At 36.7% G+C, this 21,855-nt stretch overlaps 5 protein-coding genes and 1 pseudogene across 5 annotated transcripts; all 6 read left to right on the forward strand.

Annotated features, from left to right (window-relative positions):
* The first annotated feature begins 671 nt into the window (after window positions 1-671).
* LOC111013870 (LRR receptor-like serine/threonine-protein kinase IOS1) lies at window positions 672-5,274 on the forward strand. Its single transcript, XM_022288405.2, has 13 exons — window positions 672-826; window positions 935-1,472; window positions 1,577-2,055; window positions 2,139-2,271; window positions 2,366-2,437; window positions 2,716-2,787; window positions 2,877-2,957; window positions 3,100-3,251; window positions 3,340-3,557; window positions 3,635-3,761; window positions 3,866-3,928; window positions 4,020-4,209; window positions 4,819-5,274. Exons 1-13 carry the CDS (start codon window positions 745-747, stop codon window positions 5,195-5,197), a joined length of 2,586 nt encoding a protein of 861 aa, XP_022144097.1. The 5' UTR covers window positions 672-744; the 3' UTR covers window positions 5,198-5,274.
* An 863-nt stretch (window positions 5,275-6,137) lies between these two features.
* On the forward strand, window positions 6,138-6,926 carry LOC148208826 (putative LRR receptor-like protein kinase At1g51890 pseudogene; annotated as a pseudogene).
* Window positions 6,927-6,941: 15 nt separating this feature from the next.
* On the forward strand, window positions 6,942-7,654 carry LOC148208827 (Interleukin-1 receptor-associated kinase 4 protein). Its single transcript, XM_088116956.1, has 2 exons — window positions 6,942-7,434; window positions 7,518-7,654. The coding sequence occupies exons 1-2, from the start codon at window positions 6,942-6,944 to the stop codon at window positions 7,652-7,654; spliced, it is 630 nt and encodes a 209-aa protein (XP_087973082.1).
* A 651-nt stretch (window positions 7,655-8,305) lies between these two features.
* Window positions 8,306-10,241, forward strand: LOC111020154 (putative leucine-rich repeat receptor-like serine/threonine-protein kinase At2g19230). Its single transcript, XM_088117830.1, has 4 exons — window positions 8,306-8,459; window positions 8,623-9,044; window positions 9,151-9,213; window positions 9,319-10,241. Exons 2-4 carry the CDS (start codon window positions 8,906-8,908, stop codon window positions 9,510-9,512), a joined length of 396 nt encoding a protein of 131 aa, XP_087973956.1. The 5' UTR covers window positions 8,306-8,459; window positions 8,623-8,905; the 3' UTR covers window positions 9,513-10,241.
* Window positions 9,606-10,113, forward strand: LOC148208828 (putative LRR receptor-like serine/threonine-protein kinase At1g07560). The gene is made up of 2 exons (XM_088116957.1): window positions 9,606-9,646; window positions 9,708-10,113. The coding sequence occupies exons 1-2, from the start codon at window positions 9,606-9,608 to the stop codon at window positions 10,111-10,113; spliced, it is 447 nt and encodes a 148-aa protein (XP_087973083.1).
* A 629-nt stretch (window positions 10,242-10,870) lies between the features above and the next one.
* On the forward strand, window positions 10,871-20,862 carry LOC111018873 (putative LRR receptor-like serine/threonine-protein kinase At1g05700). The gene is given in 14 exon segments (XM_088128377.1): window positions 10,871-11,140; window positions 11,241-11,315; window positions 11,318-11,780; window positions 16,772-17,226; window positions 17,312-17,444; window positions 17,518-17,589; window positions 17,772-17,843; window positions 17,935-18,015; window positions 18,600-18,772; window positions 18,937-19,154; window positions 19,234-19,360; window positions 19,682-19,744; window positions 19,835-20,024; window positions 20,457-20,862. Coding segments are annotated over 14 exon segments (2,661 nt in total). The 5' UTR covers window positions 10,871-11,007.
* Window positions 20,863-21,855: the final 993 nt, after the last annotated feature.

The raw sequence follows: 21,855 nt of genomic DNA on the forward strand, positions 1-21,855 counted from the left end.
CCACATGCTTTAAGTTGAACTAAGAATTGGAGTCATACATTGACAACTGTCAATAGCTCAATCACCAAGGACCTAAAACTCTTCTACTCCAATTGTATTTGTTCAAACATAAAGTCAGCAGTTACCCATGTGCCCAAAATACTTAAATTTCAAGCCTGAACTTGAGAAGCTCAGGCGTATCACTCTTCTTCAGTCAACTCCGCCTTAAATTCCTGTTGGAACGAGAATTTCGATGAAAATGATTGTTGTGTCATAGATGAACTACGGTCTTGAAAGCAATTTTCTCAGGATCACGGTGCTAAATCGTATGTATGTCGGTTGCTCTCCAAAGTTAACACAACTTCGAATTCAAGTGTAGACTCGTTGAAACTGAATGGAATCAAAGAACGCACACTGGAAATTTTGACATGGTTTTTTTATTTTTACCCCCTCAGGACAAAAAAAAACTCGATTTTGTTTAAAAATAAATAAAACTTTGTCATCTTAGCGGAGTTGCCTCTAGTCGAAGCATGCCATTTATGCAACAGAGACTACCAGAAAGTTTACACTGATATGAAAAGATTTTCAATTGTGATCAGTCAACTGGCAATGTAACCTGGTTTCCAATTTCTCATGCTATAAAGGGAATTCCTCTTGTGTTGACTTTCTTTTATCATCACAGGCTTACCATATTTGCCTCAAGCTGCAGAAATGGCTGCTTTCCCAATTCTCATCATTCCATGACCCAACAACAGGAAGAAGAAGATGATGATAATGGGATCATCAGGGCATTCCCTCTTTGCTTTCCTGTCTCTTATACTTCTTGTTCAAGCTCAAGATCAGTCAGGTAACAAACTGGTTTCCTTTGTTGATTAATATATCCAACTTCTTCCAATCATCTTTATGTGTAGCAACTTGAAGTTGAAGCTTAACTTGTCCGTCATTTGTTTCTTAGGCTTCATTAGTTTAGACTGTGGATCACCTGAGGGTACGAGTTATACCGAAATGACGACCAATATTAACTACATTTCTGATGCATTCTACATAAATAGCGGCGTAAGTGAAAGCGTAGCTTTAGCATATGGAGATACCAATCCAAGGCAATTGAGGAATCTTAGAAGCTTCCCTCAAGGAGTCAGAAACTGTTACAATGTAAGCATTGTAAAGGGGACTAAATACTTGATTCGAGCGAGTTTCTTGTACGGGAATTATGATGGCCTAGATTTGCTACCGAAATTTGATCTATATGTTGGAAGTAGCTTGTGGGAGACAGTAAACATCACTGACAAAGGCATGGATGTTTTCAAAGATCTCATACATATGACCTCCTTAAATGAAGTTCATATGTGTCTGATCAATACAGGAAATGGGGTGCCCTTTATTTCAGCATTAGAATTTAGACCTCTACTCAACATCACTTATCAAAGAAAGTCGGGATCCTTATCGCTCTTCTCTCGAATGGACATCGGTTCAACAGATAATCGAGCATACAGGTATTTAAGCATTGAGTTTGCAACAAATTTACTAATGATATGCTTTAACTAACTAGTGAGATGCTGACATTATATTTTGTTCATATGGCTACTCTCTCTTTAAGATTCTCTTTTGATGTTTATGATCGCATCTGGTCATCATTTGAGGACAATGTGTTGACAAGAGAAAGCACCAATCTAACTGTAGATGCTATTCGGCGTGACGGTTACCAAATGCCATCCGTTGTCATGAAAACTGCTTACACTCCAATGGGAATTGGGTGGGAAGCAATGGAATTTGGATGGGAGACAGTAGATTCATCTCAATATTATGTATTTCTGCACTTTGCTGAAATTGTTAAGCTTCAACCCAACCAGAGCAGAGTCTTCAATATCACTCACAATGGGAATCATTTTTATGGACCACTAATTCCAAGTTATTTGTCCACACAAACTGTTTCTAGTGAAAATCCATTGGATGCAGCAGATAGTCATATATTTTCTTTCATTCCAATCGAGAACGCGACACTTCCTCCAATCATCAATGCATTAGAGATATACTCAGTGAAAGATATATCAGAATTAGAAGCAAACCAAGGAGATGGTATCCTTCTTTAGATACATTTTGTGAATTTACTTAATTGAAAGTTGATGAATACTAATTTGATTTCTTCTTTGGATAATTAGTGGATGCCATTACCAACATCAAGTCAACTTATGCGATAAATAGGGACTGGCAAGGAGATCCGTGTGTGCCAATGGGATATCCCTGGAGTGGATTACATTGTAGCAATGAAACTGCTCCAAGAATCATATCCTTGTAAGGGCAAGCCTTCTATGAATCTCAAAATTTACTTTGTATCTAAAAGATGGATCACATAGATTCATGAGAAAAAGGTTAATTTTCTTGACAGGAACCTATCTGCAAGTGAACTGACAGGTGAAATATCTTCTTACATATCAAATCTAGCAATGTTGCAAACTTTGTAAGTATCTCTCTGTTAGGATATTTAGAGGGCATAGTTACCATTACATAAAGAGTTTGTTGGAAAAATGGTAATACGTAGAATGGGGCAGAGGGGTTTTTAAGGTATGTATAATTTGGATAGTAGTTTTTAGGAGAATCTAAACCTCTGAAAGCGTTTGGATATTCAATTTTTCTTTCCTATTTAAACAATATTTTTTATCCGTTTCTGTACAATTTTCGAGTCCTACCATATCCATAGATGATTTTATGCTAACTTAATATCTTGTTCTCTATTAGGGACTTGTCTGACAATGAGTTAACTGGAGAACTGCCAGAATTCTTAGTAAATTTGCCAAATTTAAGAACCCTGTAAGTTTCTTAGTTGTAATCATGAAATCTAGAACATGAAGTTCCATGTGAAAATTAGAAGGTATTTATCTTTTCAACCGTGTTTGCAGTAATTTAACCAAAAACAAGTTCACAGGCTCAGTTCCTAAGGCTCTATTGCAAAGGGCTGAAGCTGGATCACTTACATTAAGGTTAGCCATCAAGTTAACTTTATAATTTCCGCTCGCTTTATTCTTAAATGTTCTCATTTTCTTTTCTGCCATGTTGTCTCCTTCTAATTATACTAAACGACTAACAGAAAAGCCTGACATTTTCTTCTGCTAATTGTGCAAGTGCGGATGAAAATCCAGATCTTTGTACATCACTGAAATGCCATAACAAGTGGAAGAAGTACTTGCCTCTTATGATTCTCTCCACTATTATAGCTCTCCTCCTACCTATCCTAATGGTTACTCTGATATTCTACAAAAAGAGAAAACAAAGAGGTAAATAAGGAAAAAAAAGAACTCCTGAGTTAATGAATGACTTCGAAGGCGTAAAATAACCAACATGTGTTTATTTTCTTTGGTTTAGAGAATCTCAAAAGATCGGTCGAAGAAAGGTTTCTGAAATCGAAGAATCGACAAATTCAGTACTCTGAGATACTAGCCATTACAGATAACTTGAAGACTACTATTGGGGAAGGAGGATTTGGAAAGGTATACTTGGGTGTACTGAGTGATAAAACTAAAGTTGCTGTTAAGTTGCTGTCTGGATCATCACAGCAAGGCTCTAATGAATTCAAAGCAGAGGTTTTAGTTTTTTCTATTGTTCAAACTTGCTTGTACTAAATTAACTAGTTTCTGATATACTATGTTTGCAAATGTAGGCTCAAATATTAACAATTGCTCATCATAAAAATCTGGTTTCTCTCATTGGTTACTGTGATGAGGCTGAGAATAAGGCACTTGTTTATGAATTCATGGGTAATGGAAATCTACGCAATCATCTATTGGGTAATACGATGTTGTCCTAAAAATGGGGATTTCTATAAAATTTATGTATAATGATGGCTGGTTAACTATACAAGATGATTATTTTTTCCCTTTTGTTGAGGCAGATTCAAGCACAAAGGTGTTGAGTTGGATGGAAAGACTCCAAATTGCAGTTGACGCAGCACAAGGTGTATACAAATAACACAAAACTTACTAAGTTCATACTTCTTTTTTTTTCCTTACCCTTCTGGTTTGTGACATCTAGTAAACAAACTGCAGGGTTGGAATATTTACACAATGGTTGCAAACCACCTATAATTCACAGAGATATGAAGACTTCTAATATCTTATTGAATGATAAAATGCAAGCTAAAATAGCAGATTTTGGACTGTCCAGGGTATTTTCAAATGAAGATGATACTCATATCTCCACGTGCCCCGCTGGAACCTTTGGATATGTCGACCCTACGTAAGTAATCTGATTGCATATCTGATGTTGCAACTTTACTTTTTTTTTGGGGGGGTTAAGATACAAATTTAGTTGTTGAACTTTGATGGTTATGCCTATATAGTAGTTTTGGTTACGTCTTTAATCTTTGAATTGTGATTCTATGTGGCACTTAACTTTGCTTTTTAACATTGTTAGTAGAATGCTGTTATGACCTGTTTATGATAGGAATACTATTATGATAGAGTTAGGAATATTGATAGGGTATTAAGAGTAGGTAATTAGTTAGGGAAGTTGATTGTGAAATTTGTTATAAATAGAGGGCGTGCGTGTGGGTACAACTACCTCGAATTACTTGGTAGTTATCTTTCTGGATTTTCTTCATTATCAATATATTTCTCTGGTTTCTATCAATTTATTAGACAAAGATTGGATTATTTGGCACAAGATGGCCAATGGAAGTTAGGCAGCTGGTCAAAATAAAATTACAAAGTGCAACTTGTAAACTTTTTTAAGTAACATATTGATCAGAATTCAATGTCAGTTTCTCTGTTGAAGTGTCCCAATATAACAAAAGAAGCCTCTTGTGTACACAAAACAAAAGAACTTAGACACATAAATCTTTTGCAGGGTTCATTTATCTAAAAACTTCATCAAGAAAAGTGATGTTTACAGCTTTGGGATCGTCTTGTTTGAGCTGATCACCGGGCAACCCGCCATAATCAAGAGCTCTGAGAACAACATCCACATAGTCGATTGGGTTAAGCCTCTGATTGCTGAAGGGAACACTCAAAACGTCGTCGATCCGAGGTTAGGAGGCTCCATAGAAAGCTGTTCTGCTGGGAAATTTGTGGAACTTGCTCTATTGTGTACATTGCCAACTTCTGCAGGAAGGCCTGAAATGAGTGATGTGGTGTCACAACTCATTGAGTGTTTAAAGATGGTTCAAGATAGAGCCCCACATATATCACCTAATAATGTTGAGAATTTCTCACATAGTTCAAATTGACTATGAATTAGATCTTTGTTCCATATAGCAATCAAACAAATTCTCTTCATATTAAAACCGTAACCCTTCAATTTAAGTTTTTGGATTCAATAATATTTTAATTTGATATCAGAGCATAAGATCTCGAGTTTGAATATTTGTAATGTCATTTTCTCTTCACAATTGAGGGGAATGTTAAAGTATTGATAAAAGATTAAATAGATCTGTAAATTTTCAAGCCCACAAGTGAGAGAGAGTGTTAAAGTTTTGATACAAGGTTAAATGTATTTTAACTCATAAGCTCGTAGTTGAAATTTTCTTTTGGTTTCGAAACCTTCTTGCTTCCACAATCTTTGTCAGCTGCCTTCAGGTTTCATTAATCGTTCTCTGGAAATGAAATGGAAAGATAAGGCTGATATAATATCCTTAAAAAAGACAAATTTTTTTTTCCTTTAACCAGTTGCACCATGTTAAGTTAAACTCAAAATTCAAAGGCTTAAACTTTTCTACTTCAATTGGGGCCAATTTGAAAATAGCTTAGTGGATAAAGTCTCTCTTACCTTCCTAAAGTTGAGGGTTTGATCCCATTTTCATTTTTATTGAACTAAAGAAAGAAAAAGAAAAAAAATTAGGAATCTATTAGACAAAACCCCAAAGTTGAGTTCTAAACTTCTTTTTTTTAATGGTTCCTCCATGTGGCTCCCAGATTGAAATCTAGCTTCAATATTTAAATTAATTGAGTTCAATTTATGATTTCAAAGAATTTTAAAAATTTTCTAGTATGTGAGTCAACTTTCCTATGTAACGCGTTCTCTAATATCCCATGCTGTGAGGGAATTCCTCATGTGTTGACTTTACTATTATCATCACAAGCTTTCCACATGTTCCTCAAGCTGCAGAAATGGCTGCTTTCTCAATTCTCATCATTCAATGACCCAACAAGAGGAAGAGGCTGATGATAATGGAAACACCAGGGCATTCCCTCTTTGGTTTCCTGCTAATTCTACTTCTTGTTCAAGCTCAAGATCAGTCAGGTAACAAAGTTGTCTCCTTTGTTGATTAATATTAATATATCCTACTTCTTCCAATCATCTATATATGTAGAGAGAGAGAGAGAGAGTTGAATCCTAAACTGTCTGTTATTTATTTCACAGACTTCATTAGTTTAGACTGTGGATTACCAGAGGGTACAAGTTACACTGAAACTTCGACCAATATTAGCTACATTTCTGATGCATCCTACATAAATAGTGGTGTAAGTGAAAATGTAACTTGGACATACAGAGATTCCCATCAAAGGCAAATGCTCAAGCTTAGAAGTTTCCCTCAAGGAATAAGAAACTGCTACAATGTAAGCATTGTAAAGGGTACCAAATACTTGATTCGAGCGAGTTTCTTGTACGGGAATTATGATGGCCTTAATTTGCTACCAACATTTGATCTATATGTTGGGAACAGCTTGTGGGAAACAGTAAACATCACTGACAAAGGCATAGATATTGTCAAAGATCTCATACATATTACCTCCTTAAATGAAGTTCACATATGTCTAATCGATACTGGAAATGGAGTGCCATTTATTTCAGCATTAGAATTTAGACCTTTACTTAACATGACTTATCAAACAGTATCGGGATCCTTATCACTTGCCGCTCGACTGGATGTCGGTTCAACAGATTATCAAAATTTCAGGTATTTAAGCACTAATTTTACAAACAAATTTACTGCTACTAAAAAAGTGAGATGCTAACATAATATTTTGTCTATGTGGCTGCTCTCTCTAAGATTTCCTTTTGACGTTTATGATCGCATCTGGCCAGCATATAACTTCGAGGGGTGGACACAAGTAAGTACCAAGCACACTGTAGATCCTAGTGGCAACAATCACCAACTGCCATCCATTGTCATGAAAACTGCTTCCACTCCAATAAATGGAAGCAAGCCTGCGGAGTTCTGGTGGGATACAATAGATTCATCTCAATATTATGTGTTTATGCACTTTGCTGAGGTTGTAGAGCTTCAACCCAACCAGATTAGAGCGTTCAATATCACTCACAATGGAGATCTTTATTTTGGACCTATAGTTCCAAATTATTTGTCCACGTTGTCCGTTTTCAGCGAAAAACCATTGGAGGCAGCAAATAGACATTTATTTTCTTTCATTGCAATCAAGAACACAACACTTCCTCCTATCGTTAATGCTCTCGAGATATATACAGCAAAAAATATATCAGAGTTTGAAGCAGACCAAGGAGATGGTATCCTTTTTTTGATGAACTTTGTGAATTTACTTTGTTGAAAGTTAATGCATATTAATTTGGTCTATTCTTTGGATAATTAGTGGATGCCATTACCAATATCAAGTCAACTTATGGAGTAAAGAGGGATTGGCAGGGAGATCCATGTGTACCAATACGATATCCCTGGAGTGGATTAACTTGTAGCAATGAAACTACCCCAAGAATCATATCCTTGTAAGTACAAGCCTTCTATGAACCTTAAAGTTGTATTTGTATCTGAATAATGGATTACATGAATTCATGAAAAAGTGTGAATTTTGTGAACAGGAACCTATCTGCAAGTGAACTGATAGGCGAAATATCTTCTTACATATCAAATCTAACAATGTTGCAAACTTTGTAAGTGTCTCTCTGTTTCTTTATCATATCAATAGATGCTTTTATGCTAACTTTACAATATCCCGTTCTCGATCAGGGACTTGTCGTACAATGAGTTGACTGGAGAGCTGCCAGAATTCCTAGTAAATTTTCCAAATTTAAGAAATATGTATGTTTCTTAGTTTTAATTTCCTTTTTTTTTTTGTATTAATCATGACATTCAGAACATGAAATTCCAGGTGAGATTGAAGGTTATCTATCTATTTATTGTGTTTGCAGTAATTTAACTAGAAACAAATTCACAGGCTCAGTTCCCAAGGCTCTCTTGCAAAGGGCTGAAGCTGGATCACTTACATTAAGGTTAGCTATCAAATTAATCAAGTTTCTTTACCCTTGATCCTGATTTTTTTACTGCCATATTGTCACCTTCTAATTTTATTGTTTGATATTAAATGACTAACCGAAAAGCCTGACATTTTCTTCTGTTAATTTTGCAAGTGTGGGTGAAAATCCTGATCTTTGTACATCACTTAAATGTGATAACAAGAGGAAGAATAACAAGAAGAAGAAGCACTTGCTTCTTATAATTCTCTCCACTATAATATCTGTTATTCTACCTATCCTAATGGGTATTCTAGTAATCTACAAAAGGAGAAAACAAAGAGGTAAATCTCTCATTTCTTTTGCTTCTGTCTCTACACTTAGTTAAATCCATCATATTTCAAGTAAAGACAATGAAATCGAGTTAAATGTGAAGAAGATTTCCTGAATGGTGAATGACCTTAAAGGTGCACAATGACCAATACGTGTTTATTTTACTTTGTGTAGAGAATCTTAGAAGATCGATCGAAGAAAGGTTACTCAAATCTAAGAATCGGCAAGTTAGGTACTCTGAGATACTGTTTATCTCAGATAACTTGAAGACAGTTATTGGGGAAGGAGGATTTGGAAAAGTATACTTGGGTGCAGTGAGTGATAGAACCCAAGTTGCTATCAAGTTGCTGTCTAAAGCATCACGACAAGGCTACAATGAATTCAGAGCAGAGGTTTCAGTTTTCTTAACTGCTTGAATTTGCTTGTACTAAATTATCTAGTTTCTGATATATCGTGTATGCAAATGCAGGCTCAAATATTAACTGTTGTTCATCATAAAAATCTGGTTGCTCTAATTGGTTATTGTGATGAGGCGGAGAATAAGGCGCTCATCTATGAATTAATGGCTAACGGAAATCTACGCAAGCATCTATCCGGTAATTCTAATATTGTCTTAAAAAAATAGATTGCTATAAAATGTATGTATCCCGATAGTTGGATGATTATATAAGATAATTTTTTTTCTTTCTTTTGCTGAGACAGCTTCGAGTACAAAGGTCTTGAGTTGGATGGAAAGACTACAAATAGCAGTTGATGCAGCACAAGGTGTATATAAATAACAGAAAAACTTAATAGTTCATTCTGTTTTTGTTTTTATTATTATTATTTTTTTATCCATCTGGTTTCTAACATCTAGTAAACAAACTTCAGGACTGGAGTATTTGCACAATGGTTGCAATCCACCTATAATTCACAGAGATATGAAGACTTCAAACATCTTATTGAATGAAAGAATGCAAGCCAAAATATCAGATTTTGGACTGTCTAGAGTTTTTGCAAATGAAAGTGATACTCATTTGTCCACATGTCCTGCTGGCACTTTCGGATATGTCGACCCTATGTAAGTATCAACAATCAATGTATCGCTTCATGTTCCCGACTAAAATGAGTAATCTGAGAGCATACCTGATTCTGCAACATTTTCAACTAAATTTACAATGAAGCCTACATTTTTTCTACTAACCAAGCAGATTTCAATGTCAGAAGTGTTCATCTTGTGTACAAAAACTAGAGAATTGAAACATATAAACCTATTTCAGGATCCATTCATCTGGAAACTTCACCAAGAAAAGTGATGTTTACAGCTTTGGGATTGTCTTGTTTGAGCTGGTGACTGGCCAACCGGCCATAATAAAGGGCTCTGAGGACAACATCCATATTGTGGATTGGGCTAAGCCTTTGATTGAAGAAGGCAATATCCAGAACATTATTGATCCGAGGTTAGAAGGCTCCACAGGAAGTTGTTCTGTTGGGAAATTTGTGGAGTTGGCTCTGTCGTGTACACTGTCAGCTTCAGCTGAAAGGCCTGACATGAATGACGTGGTGTCACAACTCATTGAATGTCTGAAGATGGGTCAGGAAAGAACCCCACAGATGCCACCTAATAATGCTGAGAACTTATCTTACAATTCAATGGGCTCTGAATTATTATTAAGTCCCAGATAGAAGCTAAACAAATCATTCTTTTTTGGGGGTTCTGAAAATTCAGGTTCAGTAATCTTTCTCTGATGATGGAATAGATAAATGAGGCAATATTGCAAGAACTCATTTATCTAATAAATATATTTTTTTCCATTTTCCCAGTTTTAAAAAATGCTTTTGCTTTTATTCTTTCTTTGAAAAATTTGTTTCTAAAAGTTCGATCATATATTGTTAAAGTTTCTCATATGGGAAGAATTGTTCTTCAAATTTGTTGGTGACAAATTGTTGATATATTGAAAACTTTGATGACATATCGACTCTAATATATAAATAAACTTATTAGTTGGTAAATTTATGATTTCAATTAAATGAATCAATAACTATCAAATTATCATTACAACTCATGATGATAAAGATCATATATATATGCTTTAAAGAAATAACCCCCAACTCTTGGTCCTAGCCAAAATTTCCAGTCTGATAAGAACACTGATAAAGATAATAATGAAAGGTAAACAAAAACAATAATTTAGAAAGAACATCAAATTTATATAGAAAGTGTTTATAAAAAAAAAAATGTCAGCGGTTACCCATGTGCCCAAAGTACTTAAGTTTTAAGTGTAGAAAGTCAACTTGCCTATGTAACCTGTTCTCCAATCTCCCATGGTGTGAGAGAATTCTTCTTGTGTTGACTTTCTATTATCCAACGGTTTCATTATATATTTATAACTGGAATCTCTCTTTTTTCTGATCCAGTTCCTACACCACCACGAACCTCAGTTATTCAGGCATGATACACTTTTTAGTTATTGGGAGAACCTTAGTATTCTCTTTCGGATCCAGGAAACAGCTCTCCACATGCTTACCATATATGCCTCGAGGTGCAGAAATGGCTGCTTTCTCAATTATCATCATTAAATGCACCTAAATTTAGACCCTAAGAGGAAGAAGATGATGATAATGGGAACATCAGAGCATTCTCTCTTCGGTTTCCTGCTGATTAGTTTGGCACTGCCTCTTCTACTTCTTGTTCAAGCTCAGGATCAGTCAGGTGACAAAGCTATCTCCATTGTTGATTAATCTATCCAACTTTTTCCAATAATCTATATCGAGAGTCTTGAAGCTTAAGTTGTCGGTTATTTGTTTCGTAGGCTTCATTAGTTTAGATTGTGGATTACCAGAGGGTACAAGTTACATCGAGGCCACGACCAATATTAGCTATGTGTCTGTGCAGCCTACATAAGCAATGGTGTAAGTGAAAACATATTGAAATATGACAAAGGAGATCCTTATCCAAAGGAATTGAGGAAGCTTAGAAGCTTCCCCCAAGGTATCAGAAACTGTTACAATGTAAGCATTGTAAAGGGCACCAAATACTTGATTCGAGCGAGTTTCTTGAATGGGAACTATGATGGCTTAAACTCGCTACCAATATTTGATCTCTATGTTGGGAATAGCTTGTGGAAGACAATAAACTTCACTGACAATAACATGGAACCTTTAATAGATCTCATACATGTTACCTCCTCAAATGAAGTTCACATTTGTCTGATCAATATAGGGAAGGGAGTGCCATTTATTTCAGCATTAGAATTTAGACCTTTACGCAACAGCACTTATCAAACAGTGTCAGGATCCTTATCACTTGACGCTCGAATCGACCTCGGTACCACAGGACAACAAAACTACAGGTATTCAAGCTCTAATTTTGCCAACAAGTTGGTTACTACTTGTTAGAGTATATATTAGTATATTTTATATTCTTGTATTAATATTAATTTGTCATTTACCTTCTCCTTATAGTATTAGGTCAACCTTGTATATTTTCTATATATATATAGACTTTAATAATGAGAATACATTACATTGGATTCTCTCCAACCTTAGTCTCTGACATGGTATCAGAGCACTAGGTTTTTAGGTTTCTTGCCCATTAGGGTTTTCGTGCCCATTAGGGTTTTGCGCCCATTAGGGTTTTGTGCCTTAGGATTTTAGTTCATTGCTATCCAACACCACCACCGCTGCCGCCGACCACCGCCGCCGTTTGCTGATTTGCCAGTTATTTTTCCAATTGCTATTCGTGGGTTTCGTCTCGCCGTCCTTCGCACCTTCGTCGCGGTGCGCTTCTGTGACCGCCAATCGCCTTTACTCCTCTGGTTGTCGTGGGGGAGCACTTGGGGTTTCTGGTTTCAGAAAACACCTAATCCGGTTTGGTTCCAACCGTTTGATTCATCTGTTTTGTTTGGTTCGAGTGGTTTGGTCTGGTTCTGTCGTTTTGATTCAAATAAGTTCGCTTGTTTGTTATGGCTGAGAAGAAATCAATCGTAACTTCTGAGGTGATCCCAATGATATCAAAAATCACAGAACACAAGTTGAATGGATCAAACTATTCTTCATGGAAAATCAATATTCGTCTTTTTTTGCATAGTATTGATATGGACGATCACATAACTGAGGATCCGCCTAAGGATGAGAGGAAGAAAGCTTGGTTGCGGGATGATGCTCGACTGGTTCTACAGATCAAGAATTCGATCGAGGGTGACATTATTGGCTTGGTCAATGAATGTGAGTATGTTAAAGAGTTACTTAAATATTTAGAATTCCTTTATTCTGGAAAAGGAAATGTTAGTCGAATATTTGAAATCTGCAAGCGCTTCTACCAACCTGAGTTTGGTGACCAATCTCTTACAAATTACTTTATGGAACACAAACGAATTTACGGAGAGTTTAATGCATTACTCTCAGATAGTAATGATGCAAAAGTTCGGCTTGCCCAACGCGAACAACTAGCAGTTATCAGTTTTCTTATTGGTCTTCCACCTAGATTTGATGTGGCCAAAGACCAATTACTCTCTGGTTTGGAAATTCCAGCTTTAGAAGAGGCATACACGCGAGTACTTCGAGTTGAGAAGTCACAACCCGTCTTGTCATCTCAGTCTAATAGTGCTTTGGTTGGACGTAGTACAAATGCAAACAGAGGTCATACCTACCAAGGGAATTCCACGACTTCGAACGCTCAACGTTCTAGTGCTCCAAAGTCAAATTCAGGAGATATTATTTTTTGCAATTATTGCCATAAGCCTGGTCATACAAAACGAGAATGTAGAAAGCTATTGAATAGAGGTCAGAAAACACAGTCTGCCCATGTTGCATCTACTCCTGATAATGCTGGCAAGTTAGTTACAATTCCTGCGGAAGAATTTGCTAAGTTCCAACAGTATCAAGAGTCATTGACGGCATCGTCCTCTAATCCGATTACCGCCATCGCTGAGTCAGGTAACACCAGTAAATGTCTTATTTCCTCCACATCAAAATGGGTCATTGACTCTGGTGCGACAAATCATATGGCAGGTAACCCTAACTTATTTGCTAATTTCTCCCCATCTGCATCTTTGCCTGATGTTACCATAGCAAATGACACAACTTCTCCTGTTCTTGGCTCTGGCACAGTTCATCTTTCCACATCCCTTTCACTAACATCTGTTTTAAATTTACCACAATTTTCTTTCAATTTGATCTCTGTCAGTAAACTCACTCGTGATCTTAATTGTTGTGTCTTATTCTTCCCTGGTTATTGCCTATTTCAGGATCTTACGACGAAGAAGACTATTGGTAAAGGGCGTGAATCCAATGGCCTCTACACGTTTGATACACAAATACCTACAGCCACTGTTTGCACTCGAGTGCCAACTCCTTTCGAAGAACATTATCGTTTGGGTCATCCATCTCTCCCCATGTTAAAGAGTCTTCGGCCTCAATTTCATACCTTGCATTCTTTAGATTGTGAGTCATGTCAATTTGCTAAGTTTCATCGTCTTAGTTTGTATCCTAGAGTCAATAAACGAGCTACTACCTTTTTTGAATTAGTTCATTCTGATGTTTGGGGTCCGTGTCCTATTGAGTCCAAAGGTGGGTTTCGGTACTTTGTTACCTTTGTCGATGATTTTTCCCGTGTAACTTGGTTATATTTAATGAAACATCGTTCTGAGTTACTTTCTCATTTTCGTAACTTTCATGCTGAAATTCGAACTCAATTTGGTGGCTCTCTTAAAGTTCTACGAAGTGATAATGCTAAAGAATATTTTTCTGGAGCTCTTGACTCTTATTTGAGTGAATATGGTATTCTTCACCAATCCTCTTGTGTCGATACTCCGTCTCAAAATGGAGTTGCAGAAAGAAAAAATAGACATCTTCTCGAAACAGCAAGGGCCTTAATGTTTCAAATGCATGTTCCAAAATATTTTTGGGCCGATGCTATTTCGACGACTTGCTTCCTGATTAATCGCATGCCTTCATCAGTTCTTAAGGGTGAAATACCTTATCGTACTCTATGTCCTATGCAACCTTTATTTCCTATTAAACCTAAAATATTTGGTTGCACCTGTTTTGTTCGTGATGTTCGCCCTCAGCTCACCAAATTGGACCCCAAGTCCTTGAAATGCATTTTCCTTGGTTATTCTCGTGTTCAAAAAGGGTATCGATGTTATTGTCCTGATCTCAATAGATATCTTGTCTCTCCCGACGTTACATTCTTTGAAAATACTCCTTTTTCATCATCTTTGAGTACCAGTCAGGGAGAGAGTTCACAAGAAGATGATGACTTTCTTGTATATTTCATTGTCTCTCCTTCCACTAAAGAGCTTCCTAGCAATACATCTTCTTATGTGCCTGATCCTTCTCTTCCCACCATTACTCAAGTTTATTCTCGTCGGCAACCTCCTACGGACTCATGCCCTATACCAGCAGCTTCTTCGTCCGAGGATCCAGGAATAAGTGATGACCTTCCCATTGCTCTTAGAAAAGGTAAGCGTAAATGTACTTATCCTGTTTCTTCTTTTGTCTCATATAACCATTTGTCCTCACCTACTTGTTCGAATCTTGCATCCCTTGAGTCTGTATCTGTTCCTAAAACTGTTCATGAAGCTTTGTCTCATCCTGGTTGGCGGGCTGCTATGTTGGAGGAAATGACTGCCTTAGATGACAATGGTACTTGGGATTTAGTGCCTCTTCCTGCAGGAAAAAAACCTATCGGTTGTAAATGGGTGTTTGCTGTTAAAGTTCATCCTGATGGATCCATTGCCCGTTTGAAAGCTCGCCTTGTTGCTAAAGGATACGCGAAGACTTATGGAATTGATTATAGTGATACTTTTTCTCCGGTTGCTAAATTGACTTCTGTTAGGTTATTCATTTCCTTGGCATCTATTCACCATTGGCCGTTACATCAGCTTGATATTAAAAATGCCTTCCTCCATGGTGATCTTCAAGAGGAAGTGTATATGGAGCAACCACCAGGTTTTGTTGCTCTGGGGGAGAATGGAAAGGTATGTCGTCTTCGTAAATCCTTATATGGGTTGAAACAAAGTCCACGAGCATGGTTTGGAAAATTCAGTCAGGTGGTTGAGAACTTTGGAATGAAGAAGAGTAAGTCGGACCATTCTGTCTTCTATAAACAAACTGAGTCTGGTGTTATCTTACTGGTTGTATATGTTGATGATATTGTGATTACTGGTAATGATTCATCAGGCATCCTATCACTCAAAACTTTCCTTCATAGTCAATTTCATACGAAGGATTTGAGAGTGCTGAAATATTTCTTAGGAATTGAGGTAATAAGGAGCAAGAAGGGGATTCTCTCATCACAGAGGAAATATGTACTTGACCTGTTAACTGAAACAGGAAAGTTAGCTGCTAAGCCGCGTAGTACCCCAATGATACCTAATTTACAACTTACAAAGGAAGGGGAGTTGTTGAAAGATTCTGAGAAGTATAGGAGATTAGTAGGGAAGTTGAATTATCTTACGGTTACGAGGCCAGACATAGCTTATCCAGTTAGTATTATGAGTAAGTTTATGAGTTCTCCTACGACTGACCATTTGATCGCATTGGAACATATTTTATGTTATTTGAAAGATGCTCCTGGACGTGGTTTGTTATATAAAGATCATGGTCATCTTAATATTGAATGTTTTTCAGATGCTGATTGGGCAGGTTCTAAGGAAGATAGAAGATCAACCTCAGGATATTGTGTATTTGTCGGAGGTAATTTAGTTTCTTGGAAAAGTAAGAAACAAAACGTGGTGTCGCGTTCGAGTGCTGAATCAGAATATAGAGCTATGGCACAGTCGGTGTGTGAATTAGTATGGATACATCAGCTTCTGACTGAATTAGGATTTGGCATCACCACTCCAATGAAACTTTGGTGTGACAATCAAGCAGCTCTTCATATTGCATCTAATCCAGTATTTCATGAACGAACCAAACACATTGAAGTTGATTGTCATTATGTACGTGAGAAAATACAGCAAGGATTGGTGGCTACAGGGTATGTGAAGACTGGAGAGCAGCTAGGAGATATCTTTACTAAAGCATTGAATGGAGTACGAATAGATTATTTGTCTAACAAGTTGGGCATGATTAACATATATGCACCAACTTGAGGGGGAGTGTTAGAGTATATATTAGTATATTTTATATTCTTGTATTAATATTAATTTGTCATTTACCTTCTCCTTATAGGATTAGGTCAACCTTGTATATTTGTCTATATATATAGACTTTAATAATGAGAATACATTACATTGGATTCTCTCCAACCTTAGTCTCTACACTACTGAAAAAAGATATCCTTTTACAAGTGAGATGCTAACATTAATATTTTGTTTATGTGGCTACTCTCTTTAAGATTCCCTTTGGATGTTTACGATCGCATATGGACGACATTTAACTACTACGGGCAACAAGTAGTACAAACCAATCTTAAAGTAGAATTTACCAGGCCCAACGATTACCAACTCCCATCCATTGTCATGGAAACTGCTTCAACTCAAAAGAGAATTTCATGGCGTACAGAAGATTCATCCCAATATTATGTATTTATGCACTTTGCTGAAGTTGTTAGGCTTCAACCCAATCAGAGTAGAGTGTTCAACATCACTCACAATGGGAATCATTTTTATGGACCTCTAGTTCCAAGTTATTTGTCCACACAAACTGTTTCTAGTGAAAATCCATTGGATGCAGCAAACCTTACATTTTCTTTCATTCCGATCAAGAACGCAACGCATCCTCCTATTCTCAACACTCTCGAGATATATCTACTGAAACACATATCAGAGTTCGAGGCAAATCAAGGAGATGGTATTTTCTTTTGATGCACACACTTTGTGAGTTTACTTTATTGAAAGCTAATGAATGCTAATGTGATTTTTCTTTGGAGAATCAGTAGACGCAATTACCGATATCAAGACGACGTATGGGATAAAGAGGGATTGGCAAGGTGATCCATGTGTGCCAATTGGATATCCATGGAGTGGATTAACTTGTAGCAATGAAACTGCTCCAAGAATCACATCCTTGTAAGTGCAAGCCTTCTATGAAGCTTAAATTTGTCTTAGTGAATTTATGAGAAAATGTTAATTTTGTGGACAGGAATCTATCTGCAAGTGGACTAACTGGTGAAATATCTTCTTACATATCAAATCTAGCAATGTTGCAAACTTTGTAAGTGTCTCTCCATAAAAAACCTTAGTAGGGGAATATTAGAGATATTACTAGGACACTAGGAGAGGCGTAATTTTCGTTAGATTAAGCGCTCGGTAGAAAAGTGGTTTTACGTATGCAGATTTGAGAGTAGTTTTTAGAAGAATCCGGACCTGTCGAGGTGCTAACTTGTTCTCAATCAGGGACTTGTCCAACAACGAGTTGACGGGAGAGCTGCCAGAATTCTTAGTAAATATGCCAAACTTAAGAGTCCTGTAAGTTTCTTAGTTTTACTCCTGACGTCAAGAACATGAAATTCCAGGTGAAATTAGTTGAAGGCTGTTTATATCTTTACTGTATTTGCAGTAATTTAACCAGAAACAGATTCACAGGCTCAGTTCCTGAGGCTCTCCTGCAAAGGGCTGAAGCTAGATCTCTTACATTAAGGTTATCTATCAAATTTCTAAGATTTTTCTCATTTTCCCTGTTCTCTCTACTGCCATGTTTTCACCTTCTAATTTTACTTTTTTCATGCAAATGATTAACAGAAAAGACAACTGAAAGTAGTCAAATTACGATCTCAAAACTTTCAGGATTTTGTCTAAAAATTCTGCAATTTAAAAAGCTTCTAATAGGTCTAGTCGCGTCATTTCAAAAGTTTTTAATAGGTCCCTAAACTTTCAATTTTGCGTCTAAATTGTTCCTGCCGTTACTCCACTAGCTTAATGCTTACACAACCAAATGCCTAAACCTACCCTGAATAAACTTGTTGCATGATATTTAAATAATACTGCAGCATGCTAGGTAAATATTGAAGTGACGAAGTTAACATCGGGATCTATTAGAAAGAAGATTGAAAGCTCATAGGCTTGTTAGAAACTTCTTAAAGTACAGGGACTCCTTATAAACTCTTTAAAGTACAGTACTTATTAGACACAACTCTGAAAGTGCAAGGACAAACTTGTAACTTAACTGATAAGAATTCATTTGCTTAAAATTTAAAAGTTGACATTTTCTTCTGCTTGTGCAAGTGTGGGAGGAAATCCAGGTCTTTGTACATCACTTAAATGTGATGAGAAGAGGAAGAATAACAAGAAGAGGAAGCACTTGGTCCTTACAATTCTCTGCACTATAATACCTGTGCTTATACTTATCCTATTCCTAATGGTTATTCTGGTAATCTACAAAAGGAGAAAACAAAGAGGTAAATCTCTCATTTCTTCTCCTTATGTCTCTATACTTAGTTAAATTCATCATATTTCAAGTAAAGACAATGAAATTAAGCTAAATATGAAGAAGACTTCCTGAATGATGAATGATCTTAAAGGTGTAGAATGAACCAAAATGTGCTTATTTTCCTGGGTGCAGAGAATCTCAAAAGATCAATCCAAGAAAGGTTACTTAAGTCAAAGAACCAGCAAGTTCATTACTCTGAGATACTGATTATAACAGATAACTTGAAGACAACTATTGGGGAAGGAGGATTTGGAAAAGTATATTTGGGTGTACTGAGTGACAAAATTCAAGTTGCTATCAAGTTGTTGTCTGCATCGTCACGGCAAGGCTCTATTGAATTCCGAGCAGAGGTCTTTCAGTTTTTTCTGTTGTTCAAGTTTGCTTGTACTAAGTTAACTAGTTTTTGATATAATGTGTATGCAAATGCAGGCTCAAATATTAGCAGTAGTGCATCATAGAAATCTGGTTTCTCTCATTGGTTATTGTGATGAGGCTGAGAATAAGGTGCTCATATATGAATTCATGGGTAATGGAAATCTACGTAAACATCTATCTGGTAATTATAACATTGTCTGCCCATCATAACATAGGTCAGTAGATAAGACACATATTATCTTCCTTAAAGGGTGACCCTATTGTCAATAATACCTACCCAGAAGTCGCATGTTCGAACGGGTGAGCTTAGTAAAGGAAAAAAAATCATTAATGTCTTCCGTATCTAGACCCTAGGGCGGGTGCGGGTACCCCGCTATATCAGAGTTAAACTCCAACTTTGGGTTATCAAAAAGAAAATTATAACATTGCCTTAGAAAAGGAAATTTCCCTAAAATGTATGCATCCTGATGGCTGGAATATGATTTTGTTTCCCCTTTTTCAGATTCAAGCTCAAATGTGTTGAGTTGGATGGAAAGACTGCAGATTGCAGTTGATGCAGCAGAAGGTGTACATAAATCATATCACAAAAGCTTGTGTGTTCATTCTTGTTTTCACTTACCCTTCTGGTTTGTGACATTTGGTATACAAACTACAGGGCTGGAATATTTGCACAATGGTTACAAGCCACCTATAATTCACAGAGATATGAAGACTTCTAATATCTTATTAAATGAAAGAATGGAAGCTAAAATATCAGATTTTGGACTGTCCAGGGTATTTGCAAATGAAAACGATACTCATTTGTCCACATGCCCAGCTGGCACCTTTGGATATGTTGACCCTGCATAAGTATCACCGACCAACGCATTGATTCACGTGTTTGATATCTGAGTTTCAGTTCTACCTAGCAACTACTATTAACTAAACGATGGTGACATGTCTATTGAAAAAATGTTGGTTGATTTGACACAGCGTAACAGAAGAAAGTAGATAGTCAATCAAACTAAAACGAATGGTGCACCATACCCTCTTTATTATGCGTTTACAGACCGTGCCACTTTATTTTTTCCTGAACATCTAATTCCTCGTCAGTTTTTTGGCGCATTATGCCTAATCAACCAACATTTGTTCGACAAGTATGTCTTGTCATTATTCAAGTTAAGAGACTAAATCTAAGACTACATTTGTAACTGAACCTACTTTTTTTCTTTGAAGTGTTTGTACACACAAAAAAAAAAACAAAAAAACAAAAGCTAAGACAGAAAAAGCTGTTGCAGGATTCATTTATCAGGAAACTTCACCAAGAAAAGTGATGTGTACAGTTTTGGGATTGTGTTGTTTGAGCTCATCACTGGCCAGCCCGCCATAATCAAGAACTCTGGAAACAACATCCACATAGTGGACTGGGCTGAGCCTCTGATAGCAGAAGGCAGCATCCAAAACATTGTTGATCCGAGGTTAGAAGGTTCCATGGAAAGCTGTTCTGTTGGGAAATTTGTGGAGCTGGCTTTGTCGTGTACACTGTCAAATTCAGCAAAAAGGCCCGACATGAGTGATGTGGTGACACAACTCTTTGAATGTCGGGAAATGGCTCCGGACAGAACCCCACATAGGCCACTTAATAACACTTTGAATTTCTCGTTCAATTCTATTGGCTCTGAATTAATTTTAAGTCCTCGATAGAAGTCATACAAATTACTCTTTCTTTTTGTGGGTTCTGAAAAACTTGATCATTCTTTGATTGCAGCCTTAAATTTCATTGATCCTCCTCTGAAAAGAACAGTGTAAATATTGATTTTTGGGCTGTCCAAATTTAGTGGCAGTAGAAATTCAGTTAAAGGAGATGAATTGTTCCAAAGTCAAAATTGACTTTTAGAAGTCAGCGGTTTCCACATGTGGGGGAAGTTGTGCAATTTCAAAGTCTGTTCCTGAACATGGCAAGCTCAGACGAAGAGTTTTTGAACATGGATGCCGTAGCCCTCTTCTGCTCCGATACTATCCATTCAACAAATTCCCACAAAGTTTTCCATAATTTATTCGGCCAAGGGGTTTGTCTTTTTCCTCCACCTTCGTATCGCTAAAAATGGTGGAGTTCTGCACTTTAATTATTCTGTGTGGCTACTGTAATACAATATGATCCTCACTTTTAAGACTCTGTTCGATGTATAATTAGGTGGTCGGAAGATGCATTTTCACATTTTTACCACAATCATTTGCATATGATCTTGAGTAGTTTTTGAAAATGTTTAAATCTTATTTTGGTATTTTCTGATTTATTTCGTTTTGGTTGGGCTTGAACTTTCAAAGGTATATTTTATTCTCTTCGTTTTGGTCTTCAAAGGATGGGAAATGGAACCTTCGACCTCTAGAGAAAGAACAAGATGGCTTAATCGCTGAGCTATGCTCATATTGGTATATACTCGAAATTGTGTTATTACTTTGTTAAAAGGTAATTATAGCATCCTCATGATTATTAATGATGGGAAAGCCTTGATTGTGTAGTTTTCTTTTGGCGGGTCGGCGGGGGTTCCGTCTACCATTATCCCCTTGCTGTTTTCTTGGTCCTTTTGTTAATATACCGTGATATTTCTTATCAAAAAGAAAAATTAAAATAAAAGAAAGGACCAAAATATTTAATATTTTAAAGTTTAGTCAACCTGAAAGTTGAGAGACATA

This window comes from Momordica charantia, assembly GCF_013281855.1.
Source record: "Momordica charantia cultivar OHB3-1 chromosome 9 unlocalized genomic scaffold, Mcharantia_2.0 BLBB01000009.1, whole genome shotgun sequence".
NCBI lineage: Eukaryota > Viridiplantae > Streptophyta > Magnoliopsida > Cucurbitales > Cucurbitaceae > Momordica > Momordica charantia.

Coding starts and splice junctions, on each gene's coding strand:
- LOC111013870 (XM_022288405.2), top strand. CDS start 745: ATGATGATAATGGGATCATCAGGGCATTCCCTCTTTGCTTTCCTGTCT. Junction 1,473..1,576: donor ACAGATAATCGAGCATACAG/GTATTTAAGCAT, acceptor TCTCTCTTTAAG/ATTCTCTTTTGATGTTTATG. Junction 2,958..3,099: donor GCTGGATCACTTACATTAAG/GTTAGCCATCAA, acceptor TAATTGTGCAAG/TGCGGATGAAAATCCAGATC.
- LOC148208827 (XM_088116956.1), top strand. CDS start 6,942: ATGTGGCTGCTCTCTCTAAGATTTCCTTTTGACGTTTATGATCGCATC. Junction 7,435..7,517: donor TGAAGCAGACCAAGGAGATG/GTATCCTTTTTT, acceptor TTGGATAATTAG/TGGATGCCATTACCAATATC.
- LOC111020154 (XM_088117830.1), top strand. CDS start 8,906: ATGCAAATGCAGGCTCAAATATTAACTGTTGTTCATCATAAAAATCTG. Junction 9,045..9,150: donor TCTACGCAAGCATCTATCCG/GTAATTCTAATA, acceptor TTGCTGAGACAG/CTTCGAGTACAAAGGTCTTG. Junction 9,214..9,318: donor AGCAGTTGATGCAGCACAAG/GTGTATATAAAT, acceptor AACAAACTTCAG/GACTGGAGTATTTGCACAAT.
- LOC148208828 (XM_088116957.1), top strand. CDS start 9,606: ATGAAGCCTACATTTTTTCTACTAACCAAGCAGATTTCAAT. Junction 9,647..9,707: donor CTAACCAAGCAGATTTCAAT/GTCAGAAGTGTT, acceptor AACCTATTTCAG/GATCCATTCATCTGGAAACT.